Source organism: Pelobates fuscus, chromosome 1, assembly GCF_036172605.1.
Source record: "Pelobates fuscus isolate aPelFus1 chromosome 1, aPelFus1.pri, whole genome shotgun sequence".
NCBI classification, from domain to species: domain Eukaryota; kingdom Metazoa; phylum Chordata; class Amphibia; order Anura; family Pelobatidae; genus Pelobates; species Pelobates fuscus.
Window position 1 is genome coordinate 459,079,766 of NC_086317.1, and position 22,291 is coordinate 459,102,056.

At 39.1% G+C, this 22,291-nt stretch overlaps 1 protein-coding gene across 1 annotated transcript in view; it reads right to left on the minus strand.

The window, feature by feature from the left end:
* Positions 1-22,291, minus strand: part of FAT3 (FAT atypical cadherin 3) — a 445,851-nt gene that overhangs the window by 170,884 nt on the left and 252,676 nt on the right. Inside the window, exon 4 of the mRNA XM_063430785.1 lies at positions 11,211-11,272. Coding sequence (XP_063286855.1) covers positions 11,211-11,272 — 62 coding nt within the window. The remainder of the gene's footprint in view (positions 1-11,210; positions 11,273-22,291) is intronic.

Below are 22,291 nucleotides of genomic sequence, written 5' to 3' on the forward strand. Positions count from 1 at the left end.
GTGCAAACGCTGGCAAGTTTGGTAGGTGCGGGGGAAACACAGAGGACAAGGAATAATCTCCTGTGCCCCCCAGTGGATGTGGGGTGATGCCTATTACAATAAGATCAAACAAATATTATATTAACCAATAACAAGTAGAGAGCTCCTTGAGTACCTTTTATCACACACAATCCATTTATTAACATTCTTTCTATTGCTCATTGAAAATCCACTGTCCCTTTCTCTATTGATGTGATGTGGGTGATATGACATTTGGCTAATAATCTCATACTCTTCTCACCCGACATCCACTATGAGGGCACTCATGTTTCTCCACTCGTTTCCCACTGAAATGACCTGGCCTGTTGGCTCTATTGAATTCAATAAGAAAACAACGGACCAGGTATCAGTCTAAGGAAATGTATTGTTTACGTTTGTCGCCATGTTGTTGCAGCTCAGCCATATAACAGCTAATTTGCGGTTGCTACAAATCATTTCTAATTAAAAATGAACGTAACAAGTAAAAGCCCAACATTCTGTAACCAGGCTATCTTGTTGTCTGTAGAGATTTCAAGGCTGTGTTTTTGATATTATACACCTGTCAGAGTATGTCGTGGCTAAAAATACACGAATACCCTAATAAGAACTGCTGTCCACATAATCATATCATTTTTGGCTGTGTACATTATAAAACTAAAACGGCTAATTCACTGTTAAAAACAAAACTCTATCAAAACCTGTGCAGTGTGTGCACTTCAGCTATCTCCAGCACCTATAACCTCTGGCTTACCTCCAGCAATTTACTTTTCTTCCCTCATTATAAAAAGGAAGTGAGCCAATCGGCCCTCTCCTACTGAGCTCTGGAAGGAATAACCTTAGAGAATTTAGCACGTCTTCCTTCAAAAACCTCCTGCAATTCACATTCACCACTGCTCACTGAAAATATGCACTGATTGTATTTTCAATCCAAAAGCAGTTGTGAATATTGTCGAGATACAGTTGTATGTATCCCACGGTGCATAGGTGCCAACAGTCCCAAATTTACTGGGACACTCCCACGTTTTGGTTTAAGGTCCCAGCAAAAATAGGTGATGTCACAAAGATTTTGTGTAATTACAGGTATGTCTCACTAATCGTTTGCTAGTGCTTATAAAAGCCTTAATATATTTACGCTACCATACATTGTATGTAAACTCAGTGCGAAAGCTCTTGACCAAAAAACGATTTAAAACGTATAAAACAAACCGTTTGTATTGCTAACCTTAAAATAGTAGAAATTGTGAAAATTCATCATCTGACTATCACTGAAAAGCACTGTATAAGCAAAGTCTTGAAAAGCAAGGTTATATTGTATACAATTAATTTAAAACAAGATTAAAGTGTTTTATTGGCACAAGCCATCTTATAATCACATTTATTGTAGTTTAAAGACATATTAATATGAATTATTTAGCATTGAAGCTCTGGTATACACTCACGCACACAAAAAAGACAGGTATTCATATAGAAACAAGAGATGGAGGGATTTAGGGTCCATCATAAATGGGGAGGCAGATGTACTTTTTCTCCTTTGAATTTATTATTCTAAACTTGAACACTTCTATTCTTAATACAGTTCTGCCTTTTAAGAACGTGTAAGAAGAAAAAAAAATAGATAAAAGACCTCTTTTCATTAAAGGCACATCTTCATACTACAGTCAGCCAAATAAAATACACCTGGGACGTTAATGTAGACAGACTAACAAGGTCGCATGTTCAAACAGACAGAGACACACAGGGGTTTATTCACAAAACACGCTTCTTGTGTAATATTGTCAATACAACTACTCAAATTCAGTTATTTCTTTGTCCATCAAATGATATTATTTTACTATAACAAGCACATAACTAACCTAGCACAGTGAGTACACTAAGAGTGTGCAGTGAGTCTTAATGGATTAGTTGCATGTTGACGCGGCACTCAAAGAGTTAAAACTATATTTATTAAATTTCCCTTCTGTGCTTAATGGAGCACAATGTGATTGTGTAATGAAAGCTTCCCATATGCTTATATGTGACATTGTGTATCCCTTCAACCTCCATCAGTATAGTCTGCACAGCATGATGGGACAGTCACGGAGTTCTGTGCATGTCTAAGTGATGCAAATCTGTTTCCCATAACTTCACTGCCAATAATGTCTCATCTCACACACATCCACTTACAAATATCTCTGCATTATATTACTCAATATACTGGCAAGTCAGCACCTGACACTTTAGTCTCCTGGGCAGAATCCAGTAGGTCATTTCAGACCTGGAGATCAATGAGATTGATGGCCACCAGACCAAGTATGAAACCTCTTAGGACTGGGCTAAAAAAAAACACAATTCCTACATGTTGTCTTGCTACTACAGTGTTGGACTAGCAGGCATCCCAACATACCTCACATTGATTTTAATCAGCAGAATAATGGTTCTGGTCATGGGTCAAAAGTCCTGTATGGTAATGTCATGTAGGGCAATGGTCCCACCTGCTCCCCTTTCCAGCCTTTGATTGGCTCCCATTCTGTCAGTGCTGTCCAAGCCCGGGCAGCTTTGAATGCATAATGCACAAGTGGTTTTGGATTCTGAGGCCTGTATTTTTTTAATTTAAACCACCTCAAAATATTTTGACAGACAATGGCTGAATGGAACTTCACGCTTTAATTTCTACAATAAATTACTGCACTAGTGAAAGAAGGCCAGCCATGTTCCTGTTTTTGGTGTGTTATAGTGTAAAATTCCATGAAAAACTAGTCTAAGCTATAATTTTCTCAAATAATAAGCAGATTTTTAGATAACATTTTTTTTCTCTATACCAAATGAACAATTTAATGTAAACTGTGATCGTTAATATTGTTTAATGCAAATCAATTTTAATTTTTTTTTTTTAAAGGAAATGGAATTTCAAGAATGTCCCATGTTTCTGTTAGCCATCTCAGTTTGGAGGGATTTCCTAAGTTTGGCATGACTAAGACAATTCTACATTGGCTGCAGTGCGATTACATTTTAGATTTTTTTTTTTAGATGTAAATTATATGCAGCAACAATGTCTTTTTAGAAGACAGTTACAATAATATAGAGAATGTACATAACTAAATATACAAAAAAAACCTGGATCCATAATCAACAAATGTGTCATTTTACATGCAAAACTCCCCCCAAAAATATCTTCAATGCTAAAGGAGCACTCCAGTGCCACAGCTTACAAAAAGTGCAGCTTACAAAAAGTGAAGATTTCAATAGAAATTGGCACTTTTTAAAATTAAGAATATTACAATCAAACAACCAGTCCTGTTACTTAATGGTTATTTTGCTTGGTGGAACTAAACTCAAAAGGCTGTAATTGCCCAGAGCAGCTGCCTTGCAAATACTTCTCATTGAGCTGCTGTGATTGTGAAGTCTGTGATTGGACAGCCACAGAAAGTCTGGGTGGGGTAAGAAGGGGAGGGCTTGTAAAGGCTGCAGACAAGAGAACTGTACCTTTTGCAATCTGTTTTTATATACACCATTAATGAAAAAAATAATAATTAAATTCATGCATGCTTTCTTTAGGGATAGATCTAGCAATCAGTGTTTTATTTTTATTTTTGTTTTATTTAACATTACATACACTTTTTAACGTCCGGTCTTTTACCCCATTATGTCAGCTCTAATCCCAAAATGAGAAAATACTGAACTAAAAATTTTCAAGTGTTGAATATGAGTTATCGTTCAAAACAAGATTACACATCGAGAATCTTCAAAATGAGATGTCACTGGTGCATTGCTACGTTTCTAGGTATTAGTGATGTCTAATCATTCGAAACTCCCAATGTGTTCAATTAATTCTTAGTCAGAGTTATTTAACAGCGTGTTTATGGGATGAGGAGAGAATATGAAATGCACAGAACTTTTATCTTATTGCCGCATAATTTCAAATCAGGTATTTTACTGCAACTCAGCATGTTGTAAATTAGGAATTAATTCACCATTACAATCCTGCTTGTGACGTTTAATCTTATAGATGCCTAAGCTCTACTGCTTTTTAATTCTGAAGTGATTGTTTTTTTTCACATGTAACATATTACACCCACAGATTATGAAATATTTTTGAGTTGTGGACATTTTTAACAATCGAAACAGGGGAGCTACCTGAAGGCTCATTCTTTTTTTTTTCTCTCTCAATTACAATTACAATGATTTATTTAGCACCAACATATTCTGTAGAATTATCTCCTGTTTGCGTTGTCATATCCCCCAAATGTCTTTAGGGACACTGTCAAACCATCTCTTTTTTATTTAGTTTAGTTTCTTGGAGCACCAGTGAAAATGAAAGGATCACATGTATTCCTAACACTTTAGTGTCCCTATTTAGAATGTCCCCACATTTGTCATATACAATAATGAAATAACATGTTTTACTTAAATTTTTCCAGTGCCGAGGGAGCTGCTTACCTAAGAAATATTACATAATCTAACTTAGTCAATACCGAGGAAGCTCCTCTAGTGGATAACCACTAGAGGAGAGTTTTACCCTGCAGTCTAACTATTGCAGTTTCTTAAAAATTTAAATGTTTTACATTACTGGATTACGGAGACAAGACTACTGTACCCAGATCACTTCACTGAGATGCAGGAAATTAGAATGCTGTGCATGGCCAATGAAGGACATTTAGCCATGCAACAGTGCTTGCTGGACTTAAGCAGACCTTGTTAGCCAGTTTGTGAGGTTACATTTCAGACACAATGTTCACTTTGCTCCTGCCACTGATCACCAGTGGCGCGCATGAAGTGGTGGCTAAGCCAACTCTAGGCCCACGCCTCCCTTCCCAATTTAATTCTTCCCAATTTTAGGAAGTACACCCATGGGTCTCAGTGGCACATCGATAAGCTCTATTGCCTCTCCATCTCAAGGACTACACCTGAAGGAATAGTGGTTGGAGAATAAAAAACGTATTTGTAAATTGGAATGAATTAACAGGTGGCTCAAGAATGGATCAAGAGTGGAGGTCTGCCTTAAGTTACAAAATGTGATATACTTTTTATTTATTTGCAGGCACCCATCCAAAAAACGTTATTGCTGATTTTAATTCATGACGTGAAATAGTGTTATCATCTTGTTAATTAGCATAAATATAACTAGTGGATATAGTATGCTAAATAACTGCTAAATAACTATAGAAAATATATTCTAAAGAAATAATTCTGTCCAAAATTCTGCTTCCAAAAAGTATTAAATTATTGATACTACTTTATTTTTTTTAAATTAAATTGTGCCATTTATTTGTTAATTAAAAACAAAAAATAGTTTAGGAATGCGAGTGAACTCACATAAACTCTTGTATGAAATCGACAGTTGCATTACCCCTCTTTCAGCTGTGGAGTCAAATGCTCTAAATATAAACATAATAAAAATATACACAAAATATCTGTAGTAGATTTATCAGAGTAATGTTGCCACAATAATAGCACATGGTGCCTTGGGATTAGCCTTGCTGAGTGAACGTCTGTCTCACTCTTTGAATTTGGATTTCAACTTGGATACAAAGAATTTTGGTGACCAAGGATGGAGTCGGTATTTGCATTTCATAGAAACCTGATCTACACTGGATTTTTATTGAAATACATATATTTGATACAAGTGACTCAATGATTTCTTCCCCAACCTTCATATCCATTTCAGAAACAGGAAGCATCACACATCTGTATAAGCAATTCACATTAAGTTTATTCTACTTTTTTTTTTTTTTTTTAAGTTTAATGCATTTGTGATGGCAAAGCCATTCTTTACATTGATGTTTAGTGGTTGGTTACATAGTTAACTACATGTATCCCTATACTTCAAAGGTACACTATAGTCACCCTTACCACTTCCTCTCAATGAAGTGGACTGGGTGCAGTGGCCCTGTCCCCTTAACACTGCAATGTTAATTATTGCAGTTTCACAGAAACTGCAATAATAACAGTGCAGGGTTGAAACTGCCTTTATTGGCTATCAATCAGACAGCCACCAGAGGCACATCCTGCGTACCAGGTGACTTTTGCACTGTAGTTGCCTCTGACCGGAGGGGGGAGGTCAGAGGCAATTACAGTGCTATTAATACAACTTTGTATTCCTAGCACTATAGTATCTCTTTAAGTCCACCTCTTGTGACTGTCATTATGCCAGTAAGACAGCCACTAGAGGTGTTTTACCTGCACTGACTGAGCAAAACTGGGTCATATGACGTTGAAACTTCATACAAATCACTGATCCAATGCTTTATTATGGGGAAGCTTGAATGTGGATGCTGCATTCACTGTACATGCACATAACGTTTCCAATGCTCTTCTGTCATGACATCTTGGGAGGCAGAGAGGTAAGTAGTAGGTAGTAACTCAGGTTTTTCAAATTTATAATGTAAATAAGAAGTGAGGACAGGCCCACTATAGAATTAGGAATACAGTTTTATATTCCCAACACCATAGTGTTCCTTTAAATATTTAAACCCTATAATAGTATACAAAGGTACTCTCTTGCACTTATATAATGCACTTATATAATGTACATAAGCACAATTAGAATTTTTCTTAAACATATTATAAAAAAAAAATCACATTATGCAAATATCACAAATACTGCAAAGTTGCCTTTGTTTGTTGTGTACAATATAACGGTCCATCGCTATGAGTTTTTGAGGAATACATAATGATCGAAAAACTCACTGCATAATAAAAAGTGTATGATATTAAAGCCACATTATTATTATTATTATTATTATTATTATTATTCTTTTATTATTTATATAGTGCCAACAAATTCCATAGCACTGTACAATGGGTGGACTAACAGACACATAATTGAGATCAGACCACTGGATGTACAGGAACAGAGGGGGTTGAGGGCCCTGCTCGATGAGCTTACATGCTACAGGGAGTGGGGTATAGTGACACAAAGGGTTAAAGTAGGGGAATTAAATAGTTTGTTAGAGAAGGGTTTATTGAGTGCTTGGTAGGTCATTTTTGACAGTTGCAGGAAAGGAGTCATGGGGTGGGGGATGAGAAACCTGCTGACAGTTTAATTGATACGCTTTAATGAAGAAGTGAGTTTTCAAAGATTTTTTGAAGGAGTGGAGGCTGGGTGAAAGTCTGATTGAGGAGGGAAGGGAGTTCCACAGAATAGGTGCAGCCCTGGAGAAGTCTTGAAGACGAGCATCAGAGGTGGGGATCCGGGCAGACAATAGGCGTAGGTCTTGGGCTGAGCGCAGGGGTCTCGACGGGACATACTTGTGTATGAGGGAGGATAGGTATGTTGGAGCAGCATTATGAAGGGATTTGTAAGCAAGCGCCAGAATTTCGAATTGGGCCCTATATCTAACTGGAAGACAATGCAGGGACTGACAGAGCGTGGAGGCGTGGGAGGTGCGACTGGACAGGAAAATAAGCCTCGCAGCCGCATTCATTATAGATTGCAGCGGTGCAGTCTGGGAACACATAAGACCGGTGAGAAGGGGATTGCAGTTGTCGAAGTGAGAGAGAACAACAGCATGAACCAGTATCTTAGCCACGTCCGGCGTTAGATATGGGCGGATGCGCGCTATGTTCTTGAGTTGGAAGCGACAGGATTTGACTATCGATTGGACATGGGGGGTAAAAGAGAGGTCAGAATCAAAAAGAACCCCTAGGCAGCGAGCCTGCGAGGTAGAGGTTATAGTAGCGCCGTTGACTTGGATGGAGACAGACACAGGAGTAGGAGCACTTGAGGGAGGAAAAACTAGAAGTTCTGTTTTGGACAGGTTGAGTTTAAGGAAGTGAGCAGCCATCCAGTTGGAAATAGCAGAGAGGCAGTCAGAAACACAAGTCAAGGTGGGCGGAGAGAGATCAGGGGAGGACAGGTAGATTTGCGTGTCATCTGCATATAAATGATATTGGAATCCAAAGGAGCTGATGAGTTTACCAAGGGAGGCAGTATAGATAGAGAACAGTAGGGGGCCAAGGACAGAACCTTGGGGGACGCCGACAGAGAGGGGTTGGGGAGAAGAGGCAGAACCAGATAAAGAAACACTGAAAGAGCGCTGGGAGAGGTAGGAGGAGCACCAGGAGAGAGCAGTATCCCGAAGACCAAAGTTACGAAGAATGTGAAGAAGTTGTTGATGATCAACAGTGTCAAAGGCAGCAGAAAGATCAAGGAGAATTAGGATAGAGTATTGGCCATGAGATTTAGCAGCAATTAAGTCGTTGTATACTTTGGTCACAGCAGTTTCGACAAAGTGACCAGCGCGGAATCCAGACTAAAGGGGGTCAAGCAGAGAGTTGGATTCGAGAAAGTCTGTCAATCTGGTGTACACAACTCTCTCTCGAGGATCTTGGAGGCAAATGGCAGTAGCGAGATAGGGCGGTAGTTGGATGGGGAGTTGGGATCAAGGTTGGGCTTTTTCAGAATCGGGGTTACGGTTGCATGTTTGAAGGGTGAGGGAAATGTGCCAGAGGAAAGGGAGAGATTGAAAATGCTAGCGAGAGGAAGAGCAAGAGAGGGAGACAAAGTGCGGATGAGATGCGAGGGAATAGGATGATGGGGCGGGAGGACAGGAGCAGAGCAGAAACCTCTTGTGCTGTAGCAGGTGCAAATGAGAATAGGATGGCAGGGGGAGTGGGGTTGGGTGATGTATTGATAGGGGTAGGAGAAAGATTAGAGATCTCTTTCCTGATTGTAGAGATCTTCTCAGTGAAATGAGATGCAAAGTTTGTGGCGGACAAGGTGGTGGAAGGAGGGGGAGTCACAGGGCGAAGAAGAGCATCAAAAGTGTTTTTTAATATGCAATGCATGAGACAATTAGCAGCAGCAGGGCGCTACTGCAATCACGATGGTATCACAGAGCTTCACATTTAATTTGAAGGTATACTTTTTATAATGAATTTCCTATAGATATTTGTTAATGATTTATTTCTATCAAGAGTGTATCTCTTTTGCATTGTTTGTTTATGGCTTTATTTAATAGCTTAGGCGTCTGTAGTGACGACACATCTATTATTATAGATATATGGCTGGTGGGAATATACGTGTTGCTTATTAACCATCACATTATGTTTTGTGATTTATTATACAAACAGAGCTTATTACACATTTCTGCAATGAAAGGGCCACAGGTCTTATTTGGTCCTTTCTGTGTGGCCTTCAGCTGTCATGAAACCATAAGCGGTTTATTGTATGACATCTTTGTGGCGGAACCAACCTTGCCACGAAGCACTGGAGAAGCCTGGTTGCTCGCTAATTGGATTACTTCCTAATTATCTCCAGGATAGAGATGAGGGATTATTCTGTAATTGTGGGAGTGTTTCAGTGTGTATGCCTATGATTGGTCAGTGTATCATTTGTGTCCCAGTCTTCCATCTGGTCCCCTAGGGGAGTGTCCCCCAGGTGGAAGACCTGCATAAATACTGGGCAGGTAGCCCTATTAAAACAGATCACTGCTTGACCCTCAAAACGAAGTGTTGTTTCGTTCTTGGGGGGATTTGATTGCATGCTGTTACAGTTCGATTGCCAGGAGTGTAAAGTGTTCGTATGGTTTTTCCTGTTCGGTTGTTTACAGCATTCGTATGGTTCCAGTTCGGGAGTTGGAGAATTTGTGTGTTTCCTGTTCGGGAGATTGGTACTTGCAGTAGCTGCCTGTGTATCTGGAAGAGGAATATCGCCTAAATGGATTTTAACCCCTTGTGTGCTTAACGGTCCGTTACAATCTTTAATAGTACTCAATAATAAACAGCCTGTGTGGTCAAGTATATGAAAATCTTTGTATTGCAACGAAATAGAATTGTTGAGTAGAATGATCATAGATGTGTCTGCTTTATTGCCTTCTGAATTTGTTTTAACAGAAAAAATACATAGAGATTTCTTTAGTTTTTATATCCTTAGCAAGCAGAGCCTATAAAATTACCCACGATCTCAAAAATTACATCTTCTAAAGCAGTTCCATCAGCAGTACCACTGGTTTGAGTGTTTCATTAATTTGGTACCACGACAATAACTCTAAAATCCAGTTTTCCACCTCTTTTAAGTGTAAACAATTAGTTTGAAGACATATTCAATTTGGTAATTAATGTATTCAATTTAATGAATGATCTGACTATGTATTATATTGCACTGTACGTAACACATACATTTATTCAGACATGGTTACATCCAAACATTGTGAAACATTGCAGGCATTATCAATAAAGAACATTTTGGCATTCGGTATATTTTTAAAATGTATTCACTGGAAACATTGATTTTCTAATTATCCAGGTATAGCCCCAAATCCCTTCCTATATCAAGTGGCAGTACTTCTTTGAGATCCAAATTCACTTTTTGTGCAGTACACTTTGTGCACTTATTTTTTCTAGAAGCCTAAAAAAGTTGTTGTGTTTGAGGGTATAGCAGAGCAAACCAGCAATACATTAATAATCAATGTGTATGAGTATCCATACCTGACAGGCAATGTGTTGCCCCCGTAACTGGGTGTCCACCACCACCAGACTTCAAAGCTCCATGGTGGTCTGGTAACATGTAATTCATTGGCTGAGTGTCAGCTGACCAATCTCAGCCAATGACTGACATTCTGAGCAATTAAATTTGCACAGAAATAACATTAGCCAGCTGGACTCTAGTTCCAGGCTGGCTAATGATGCCCCAATGACTCTGTTGGAGGTGGATTTACTCCTCGGGCAGCAGAGGAGTCAAACACAGTATATGCAGCATTTCATAGTGAAATCACTATGGGTTTGTGAGTTTGGAGTAACTCTTTTAAGTCACCAAACTTCTTTAATATTATCTGCACATTGAGAGGCTCCCTACATCAAGTTGTCCCCTTTGGCTATTTAAATGGTGGGGAGTATAGTCAGGTGATAAAAATAACCAGAGTTTTCAGTCAATCCATTAAACAACAAGATAAAATTAATAAAAGAGAACTAGAAAACAGTGATTTGATGATCTTTATCTAGAATTATAGGGGTTATTCCTTAAACAGTGATGTTTGTTGATTCAGTTCCAGTTTGTCAAAAGTAGGTCAAAATAGCAAAATTAATAATTCTACAAAATTAGACATATTTTTTAAAATCTATTTATTTTTCAATCTGGCTGTGTAAGGCTGCATTTTGCGAGGAAGTTGTTTATTGAATAAACCCATTCAATCACATTATTTGGAGATCCTGGTTTACAATTTTGCAAGAGAGTTTTCTATTAATTCGCTTTTGCTTATAGACAAGAAAGTTACCTCCAGAAAATGTTCTTCTTGCTGCTCACGATCCAGCTTTCTCGATGTTGTGGTAATGAGACCTAAGTGAAAGGAAAGGAGACATCAGTTGGTTTTCAAAACATCTAGCCAGCAATCAGGAACTTTGTTAAGTCATTTGCGGTGGTCCTAATACCACAAACTAAGCCTCTCGGATCAATACAAACTCTAATTGCAATTACTTATACAGAGTGAAAATGCTGCATTACTAAATAATTCATTGGGTTACATGGTGCAAAATTTGGAAAGTGGAAAACCTTAACAGAAATGTAATGCGGGAGAGGAACCAATTCCCCAAATAAAGGAGGGTTAGCTTAGTGCCGCAGTGGGCATAGTCTAAAGATGTCTCTTTTAAACTTTTACATATAACCACAATCTTAAATAAACTCAGACATGATTTCTCATGTTGGTAATTCTGGTACGGCCATTCCCTAAAGTGGCGTGAGGTATCATAGGAATTTATTGTTAACTCTTCTGAGAACCAATGACCCCATGACAATCTTGTCTTAAAGTAGTAACATTTAATAACACCATGGCTGCACAAAGCTGCTTAAAGTGGATCTTTTACCGTCTGCGGACTTTGCACAATTTGCAAAGAGCCTCATCGGTGACATCGCTGCTGTGGGTCTGGTGAATGGATAGGGGGAGGAGAAAAGTGAGTCCCATCAAGGACATCGCTGCTCGGGTCTGGTGAATGGGTGGGGGAGGAGGAGAAAGTGAGTCCCATCAGTGACATCGCTGCTGGGGTCTGGTGAATGGGTGGGGGGAGGAGAAAGTGAGTCCCATCAGTGACATCGCTGCTCGGGTCTGGTGAATGTGTGGGGGGAGGAGAAAGTGAGTCCCATCAGTGACATCGCTGCTCGGGTCTGGTGAATGGATGGGGGGGAGGAGAAAAGTGAGTCCCATCAGTGACATCGCTGCTGTGGGTCTGGTGAATGGATAGGGGGAGGAGAAAAGTGAGTCCCATCAGTGACATCGCTGCTCGGGTCTGGTGAATGGATGGGGGGGAGGAGAAAAGTGAGTCCCATCAGTGACATCGCTGCTCGGGTCTGGTGAATGGGTGGGGGAGGAGGAGAAAGTGAGTCCCATCAGTGACATCGCTGCTGGGGTCTGGTGAATGGGTGGGGGGAGGAGAAAGTGAGTCCCATCAGTGACATCGCTGCTGGGGTCTGGTGAATGGGTGCTGGGAGGGGAAAGTGAGTTTTACTTCCCTCATGGGCGCTGCCATCCTTTTCTATCTGCTATCTTTATTAAATGTTCATTTTTGGGGGTGGGGGTATGGGAAGGAGGCATGGGGGGGGGGGGGAGTGCCGCTTTAACATTAATGAATTTAAACATACAGCACATTCAGGCTTATTCACTAAAATGAGAACTCAGTGTGAATTCAAAGTAGATTTAAAATTTAAAGTCAAAATAGCCAAATTGGAGCCATTTTCTATATGACCGATGCTTTCAGTTCTGCTACTGACGCCTTAAATTTGAAATGTGAACAGTGATCTATGTATGTACAGCCCTGAGTAAGGCTGGCCAGGGAGGCTGTTAGTCAACCTCCATGCATTCACGCCAGGCTGACATACAGCCCTTGGCACTTTTGAGAGGTTCTGCCCCTCCATTTGAAGTTCCTACAAAGACTCTATAAATTGTGCAGGACTTGCAATGAGCTCTCACTAAGCCAAGAAGTGACTGATTCTTAGTATCTATTGCACTTCCCACAAGCAATGCTTTAATGGAACAGCAAGGATTTGTGGGAGTTGTAGTTCAACTGTAAGCTCTCTGCTGTAAAACGCTAATAGCTAAAAACTGAAACTCCCAGAAACCAAAGTCATGACATCATGTACAGCATTTTGTAGAAAACCATAAAAAAAAAAACTGGATAATAGAAGGAGCAGAAAGGATGGACATACCGAGCAAAACGAACCAGCACTAATTAGTATTTATTTTATACTAAAAGAAAGACCCCTGCATTTTATTGCACTTTCAGCGTATCCATTGAAATTACAGAGTGCTTGAAACAATTCGTTCCATGTCATGTAGAACCACATTTAAAATACAGTCCGTACACTGCCTTTTAATCAAACACATATTTTCCACTTCTAAATTAAGCAACAAAGTTCGCTGGAAAGCTACCATCTACTCTACAGCATGTACCAGATGGCGTCTCTATATATGCCAGAAAATAATTATTGTACATAGCTGAGCCCGAGAATGGGACTTGCTACATATTGATTACCACAGGAGGGAAGTATGTTACTTAGAGCTCTAAATGGGAACTCTGCTGACAAATGCTACTTGTGCTCAGTTCTATATTATAGACTTTACATCTGGGTGACACAAATAAACAAGTGCAGCCAACACAATTTTAAAAAGATGAAAAGAAAAGAACATTGGACGCTAAATAGCACACTAATTGGGGCAGTTAAGCTATTGGTAGGCTAACTATGAATTTAGACAGAACACAGGCCACTCAAAGCTGAATGAGAGACAAAAACAACTCCGCCACCTGTTGCTAAGATTACATCATCACTCAAGACTAGGAAAAAAAACGTTTTGAGGAAAGAGTGGACCCTCTAAACTTCTATTCATTCTGTCTGCATCTATCAGCAAGGCTCCGGAATGTCACGGGACAATATTACTTGACAGAAACTCCCCCCCCCCCTTTTTCCCTCTAATATCCTGGCTGCCATAGATTTATAGCTAGGTACACTCCAAATACATTTAACCCCTTCAATGACTGATTGCGTCCCAATGTTGTCATCACAATCTTGTTCCTGTAGCTTTGGTGGCTCTTTACAGACATTCAGTAAGTGATTGTCTGGCTCATTGCATTTTGGAATAGGATCCTTAAAGAACAGATTATTATAATGGCAAAGACCGTCGTTGGTCTTTATGCAATTTGGCCATATAGGATAAAGTTAATGTTACTTTATGAAATGATGTTGAGGCTTTGAGGCTGTATTATTCTTTGAGGAACAATCTTACTAAACAAAAAACACAATGTTTGTAAGTAGATTTGTTCATTATTCTTGGTAGAGCTGGCAGCTCCTGCTCTGGAGCTTCTGTTAGCTTTCTTGAGCGAAGTCCTGCACTGCAAGGCTAGTGCGTTGGCTGAGAGTGACAGCTGGACTTAGCTCAGTGAAGAGAGCTTCCGACTCTCACTGAGCAGTAGTGGAAGCAGGTAGTAGAGCCCGGTGGACCTCTGGTAAGAACAGAAACTGCTCCGAAATGGTTAGACTCTTTACAATTAGAGAAGGGGTAATACTGGCACCATAACCACTATAGCACAATGCAGTGGTTACGCTGCTTGGAGTGTTTCTTTAAGGTCAGGCAGTTACTAATGCATTTGATGCCATAAGGATTAAAATATATACAGATCCCTGTATTACTTTTTGCATTCTAGGTTCTGTCATCAGTAACTCGCCTTGGTAATTTTGGGATCAGATTAACACTGGGTGAAGAGACAGCTGAGGAGTCCCACTACCATCAACAAGGCATTGCAGCTTGCCCAGTCTGTCATCATCACACTTACACTCGTTCACAGTAATAGCTCAAGGCAGGAAATGTTTCTCTTTATTGTTACTTTATTAGCAAGCTGTCAAGATATGGAAATGCTAAGCGAGAAAAGTGCCCGGCTACTGGATGTTGACTCAAGTATAAACGTCGCACTTTCATGTAGAAAGGAAATGGAGTAAATCAAACCAAGTCTAATTCATCTTATGATATGACGTGACATTTTATTTCGGCTTTGGTTAATATTTTATATATATACTTGATAGAACATCGTTGATACTTTGAGTAACGTATCCTGACAAGTTATGGTGTTAGAGGATGTGAACTCTCTACTGCCGTGAAATCTCCAATTTACAGATATGGAGTTATTCACTAAACTGTGAATTAATAACAGTTGACAGGGGACACTATTACAATTATTATAATTTAAACAGCGCCAACATATTCTGAAGTGCTTTATATTAATACATTTGGGTTACAAAACCAAGATTAATTTAGATACTGTGTCAATAAACATCATTAGGGCCCTACTCAAGCAAGCTCACAATCGAAGAAGAAGGGATGTAGGAACACAGGAGGATGAAACACATCTCAGAGGGGAGGAGAGGATAATGGATATGATGACTTTGTTTAGTTAATTGTGTGTGAGAGTTCTGAGTGGAGGCAATATGGAGTGGAAGGAGAGAAATAGTTGAGTAGACTATAAAATCAAGTGTGGGGAATAGGAAGACGGTTATGATGGAAGTCATTACCCAGATAGATTGTAGGCTTTCCTGATGAGGAAAGACAAATTTCTTAGTGATTTCTTACATAATATAAATTGGCACTTTTATATGTTAAACCTTGTTACACCCTCCTAGGGGCCAGTTAGACAACAGATCATTTTACTTCCTGGTTTGGTTAGCTCAGTGGAGCTAAACCCAAGAGGAAGCAATTGCTCAAATCAGCTGCCTTGTAAAGACTTCTCACTGAGTTGCATTGGGAAGTTTGTGATTGGACAGCCACAGAATTATTACCACACACGAAAAGGATTTGGGAATTGTTATAGACAATAAATTAGGTAGCAATATGCAATGTCAATCTGCCGTTGCTAAGGCCAGTAATATAATTTTGCCTCTTTATAAATCGCTGGTAAGACCACACATTGAATATGCTGTGCAATTTTGGGCACCTGTTCTAAAGAAAGATATCATGGCACTAGAAAAAGTGCAGAGACGAGCTACAAAATTGATAAAAGGAATGGAGCATTTTAGTTATGAAGAAAGGTTAAAAAATTTAAATCTCTTTAGTTTGGAAAAACGGCACCTGAGAGGGGATATGATAACATTATACAAATATATTCGGGGCCAGTACAAACCATTATCTGGAAATCTATTCATACACAGGGCTATACATAGGACACGAGGTCACACATTTAGGCTTGAAGAAAGGAGATTTCATCTAAGGCAAAGAAAAGTTTTTTTTACAGTAAGAGCAATAAGGATATGGAATTCTTTGCCTGAAGAGGTGGTTTTGTCAGAGTCTATACAGATGTTTACACTGCAATTGGATAAATACTTGCAAAAACATAACATACAGGGATATAATTTCCAATTAGTGGGGTAATAGCTGCTTGATCCAAGGAGACATCTGACTGCTATTTTGGGGTCAAGAAGGACTTTTTTCCTAGTTTGTTGCAAAATTGGAAGCGCTTCAGACTGGGTTTTTTGCCTTCTTTTGGATCAACAGCAAAAGCATATGTGAGGAAGGCTGAACTTGATGGACGCAAGTCACTTTTCAGCTATGTAACTATGTAATCTAACTAGCTATACCAACAATAACAACTAAATCTTATAAAGACACCAGATCCCACTCACAGTTCACATGATAAAAATGAGCCTGTGTCTGCTCACGTGTCTACTCAGTAGCACAGCCAAGAAGGAACAGAGAGGAATGGAGATAGGGGGAAGTGGTTATCTCTTTCCTGACTTGTAAAGGTATTGAATTACCTAATTACCATATCAAGGGGTAAAGCTTATCACCCTGTAATAAAGGCCCTCTGTAATATTAGTTTGATGACATAATGTCACCACACAGTAGACAAGAGATATGTAGCTTTAGCAAGCCGTTTGTAGATATATCCCCAAATTAAAAATCCATAATTAAATAAATGCTCGTTTTCATTGGAATATAAACTGATCACTGATTTAAATATTTTGGGGGGATTTGGGCAGTGGAGTGTACCTTTAAAGTGAGTTTAGGCTAGCAGAAATATCTAATAGAAACGAGATAGAGAATTCTATAGGAAAGGTGCAGCCCTTGAGAAGTCCTGTAAATACGAAGAAGAGACATTGGTGGATATTCGCATTTTTCAAAACCACCTCTTGATGTTAAGGTAATTGTTAAGTCATAAAATAGTTCTTGTTCCACCGTCGTAAAAAGGCTTGAAGACACTGGTCTATATTTATATTAATATTTTAGATTAGTTCTATTTATTTTTCATCTTTCTTTTATTCCTGAGCTATTCGTATAACTAATATGGTGCACACAATATATATTTATTTATGACTCTTTGTCAGTGGTTCTTAAACTCTGTGACAGAACAAAGATTTTGGTCCAGCAGGTGTAAAGATATAGATGAACCTTTTAACCTGCAACACATGTAATTAATACATTTTCAGTAATTTCTGAACCACTGGGAGATAAAACAAGGGTACTTAAAAATGGTATGCCAGGTAAGGCATGGAAAGTTTATTTAGTGCTGTAATATGCACAATTAGCTTCTCAGCAGGTAGAGAAAATCACCCGGTATAAAACTGAAAAAAACACAAAGGCTGTAGGTTTGTGATTGCAGAGATTTAATTTGATTTTAATTGTGTATTGAAGTAGAAGACATGAATGCCTTATAAAACCATTCACTGTGGAGTTAAATTATAGAGCAGTGGCCATTACTGTTTAATGAGTGCCTCCCCAATGTCAGGCTGCCCCAGGTAACGCATTCTCCCCTCATCTTTGTGTGGCCATCACAGGGAAAAAACATCCCGTCATACATATTTAATCAAGCGTCTATTTTATAGATTTCACGTTTGAATTAATGCAACCTAGAAGACAGTATTGTGTTACTCTACTTGTTAAAACATAACTCCTTCCATTTTCAGTGAGGGTGACGGGATCTGTACTCCAAATGGTGGGTGAAAAATAACCACCAGATAATACGCCCCATAAATCAAAGAATTTTTGTATTTCCTTTGCGGAATCTGCTTTTTACTGATATAAGACTTCATTCCGTGGTAGCCATGGGGACCTTTAAGCAGATATGAATCAGACATTATAATTGCAGTTCCCTACCCATTGGTGTGATTATATCCCGGGCTTTGTCATATATACCATGCCATGTAGCAAAATGGAAATTTCATTTGAAACAAATGTGTCAACTGTTAAGTGCTCAAAAATGCCAGTGTTTGAAAAAAAAGGCAAATAATAAATGTTAATATTTCCAAGAAAAGGTCATCTGAAGACCATTCATTGTCTGTTTTAGAAATTCATTTCAACTACAATATGTTCCAATCCATCACAGCAGAAAATGAGTTTCCGTCTTTGAATCTTCTTTGCATTGTTGTACTGCTTGATATATGAGTGAAGCAGTGGCGCACCCACCGCAGTCGCAGGGACCCCTGCGACTGTGGGTCACCTGCACACCCTCTGGGACGGTGCACGAACGCACCGGCCCGGAGATGGCACTTGTCAGCAGGAGGGAAGAGCTGTGCTGTGCTGCTCCCCTCCTGCCCTGTGTGTAACGTAGCTGAGTGGTCTGAGATAGCACTTCCTGTATGACCGGGAACTGCGACGAGTAGTGAGCACAGAAGGGGCGTGGGTTGGGAATGACACCCATGGAGGGACTGGCGAAAAGGGTTTGGTGGTGACACACATAGAGGGGCTAGGGGGAGTTGGGTGGCACACATGGAGGGGCTGGAGAGTTTGTGGGTGACACACATGGAGGGGCTGGGGAGGGTGATTTGGTGGTGGCACATGGAGGGGCTTGGGGGTGACAAACATAGGGGAACTATTGTGGGTGACACATGGAAGGGCTGGGGATGGGGGTTTGGGTGTGACACATATGGAGGGGATAGGGAGGGAGGTTTGGGGGTGACACACATTGAGGGTTAGGGGGGTTGGGAAAGACACATGGAGGAGCTAGGGAGGGGCATTTGGGGGTGACAAACATAGAGGGGCTGGTGGAGCTTGGGGTGACTCACATGGAGGGGCTAAGGGGGGTTGGGGGAACACACATGAAAGAGCTGGGCCATTGGGAATGATACACATGGAAGAGCTTGGGGAGTTGGGAATGACACACATGGAGGGTCTGCGGTGAGTTGGGAATGACACACATGGAGGGTCTGCGGTGAGTTGGGAATGACACACATGGAGGGTCTGCGGTGAGTTGGGAATGACACACAAGGAGGGGCTGTGGGGGAAGTGAGACACGTGGGGGGCTGGGGATGGAGTGAGACACATGGAAGCACTAGGAAGGAATGAGACCCATGGAGGGGCTATGGGGGAGGGTATGAGTTAGTTGGAAGGGGCTGAGACATGTAGAGGGCGCCCAGTGATGTCTAGTTACACCTCTGGAGTGAAGCATTGGGGCCTTATTACTACAGGACTAAAACACTTGCTGGCAATGGCCCAGTCTTGAGGTTCCAAGTTTATAGGTGGCCTGCATGTTACAAGAATATACAAAACCAATAGAAATAGAAGTACAGTCTATTAAAATTAGCTCAAGATTATTTACATTGGAAACTTCTGTTAAAGTTTTGTTAAAGGCTAAAAAAGATTAAAAAAAAAATATCTGGCCTTTACCTGTGATATTAGAGTTACTTCCTATTGGCATAATTTTGCATTGCTTTCTTCTGGGGTTATTCAATAAGCACTGTATGTTTCAATTCAGATTTCATTGAATATATCTGTAAATCTACTGGGTATTTATATTAGGTAAGTTGTAATTATTGGCATCAGTAAACATTGTTGTCTGTGTCCACAAGCTATTAGGTGGCAGTCCGAATTTAGCTTCTAAATGTCATGCTAAGTAGAGGGTTCTAATGGAGACACGCTTTACCCAAGAATTAAGGAGTTTTTGGCAGCAAGCAGTCAGAGCTGAAAACTGAAAATTTTATAGACCTGGTAAATTTAACTTAAAGAGACACTATAGTTACCAGAACCATTACAGCTTAATGGCTGCCCATGACCACCTCTAGTGGCAGTCACACAAATGGTCACTAGAGGTGCTTCCTAGTCCAGTGCTGCACAATGTGCAAGACTGACGTTCAACGTCTCCCACTCTGCAGAGAGGTGTTGAGTGTTCACCATAGAGATGCACTGATTAAATGCATCTCTATAAGGAGATGCTGATTGACACAGTGTGATGTTTTGCTGTGCACACATGATAGCCTCCCAATGCTATCCTATGGAAAGGGAAAACATTGGATTGGCTGAGATCACTGCCATGAAGGCAGGGCCAGCTGTGGTGATCCTTGTGTGGCTTGGGAAAAACACCTTTCCCATGCGATCAGAGAGGGGCTGGGAACCTAAATAGTTAATTAACGCCTTCAGGACGGAGTCAATAGTGCACGTTCTGATCAAAACAAAACGTAAACAAAAACTAGAATTTGCGCTACATGTCTGTTCACTCGTAGTTCCCCTCTTTCATATTATATGCACCCACACTTATTATATATCATTTTGTTCAGGATAAACAGGGCTTTAATTTACCATTAACTATTCATATATGGAACATAATTTATTATGAATAAAATAAAAAAACTGTGAGAATTTTTTTTTTTTTTTTAAATGTGTAGTTCCGCCTCACATTTTAGCTGTAAATGTCATAATACTGTTAGGTTTTACTGCAACAAAATGCACATATTTGTAATCAGCGATGTCTCACGAGTACAACAGTACCCCCCCATTAACAGGTTTTATGGTGTTCTGGAAAGTTACAGGGTCAAATATAGAACATTCCATTTTCAAATTGAAATTTGTCAGATTAGTAATGTTACCTTTGAGACGGTGTGGTAGCCCAGGAATGAGAATTACCCCCATAATGGCATACCATTTGAAAAAGTAGACAAGCCAAGGTATTGAAAGTGGGGTATGTTTAGTCTTTTTTAGTAGCCACTTAGTCACAAACACTGGCCAAAGTTAGCGTTCATATTTGTTTTTGTGTGAAAAAAGCAAAAAACTAATATTTGGCCAGTGTTTGTGACTAAGTGGCTACTAAGAAAGACTGGACATACCCCACTTGCAATACCTCGGGTTGTCTACTTTTGCAAATGGTATGCCATCATGGGAGTAATTCTCATTCCTGGGCTACCATACGCTCTCAAAGGCAACATAACCAATCTGGCAAATTTCAATGTGAAAAAAATGAAATGCAAGCCTTATATGTGACTCTCTAACTTTCCAAAACACCATAAAACCTGTACATGGGGGGTACTGTTATTATCGGGAGACTTCACTAAACACAAATATTAGTGTTTAAAAACAGTAAAACATATTACAACAATAATATAGTCCATAAAAGTGCCGTTCGTTTGTAAAAAATGCAAATAACGTCACTTTTACTTAAAATATCATAGTTGTAATACAATTTACCAGTTTGAAACACTAATATTTGAGTTCAGCGAAGTCTCCCGAGTAAAACAGTACCCCCTATGTACAGGTTTTATGGTGTCGTGGAGAGTTACAGGGTCAAATATAGTGCTTGCGAATTAAATTCTCTGCACTTTCTCCCTGTGTTGTCAGGCATGTCAATCAAATTTTAATTAATCAAATCACATAATTATGTTAAAAGATTACTTAAATATACATGTAGAATTTTAATATATATACATATATATGTATTTAAATTATACGTGTATACTAATGTAATCTTTTATGTAATTATATGTATTTATCTATATATATATATATATATTTGCGGTTATTTGTATTTTATATATAGATAGATATATATAGAATGTCATTCTAAGTGTATTTTGTTACCAATATATATATATATATTAATAACAAAATACAGTTAGAATGACATTACATATGAATATATAATTTATATTAAATTTTGTTTCAATATTTTATTTATTTATTTTATTAATTTATTATTTTAATTATACGTATATATATATATATATATAATATGTATATATATTATATATATATAATATATATACATAATATATATATGTAACGTCATTCTAAGTGTATTTTAATGCTAATATATATACTTATATTAATATTAAAATACACTTTGTATGACGTTACATATATATAATATGTATATATATTATATATATAATATATATATACATATTATATATATATAAAAATATTTTAAATATATTTTTACACTTGTTTAATTTATTTTTGTATACTTTCCCACCAGCAGGGGGACTGTCTGATATTTTAGACAGTCCCCCTGCTGGCAGATCCATAGCCAGCTATAGGGGGCCATGTGATCGCTCTTTGAGAGCGATCACATGGCCCCCGGGGGCCTCATTTGCCGTGGGAGGGCTGCCTGGGCTGTC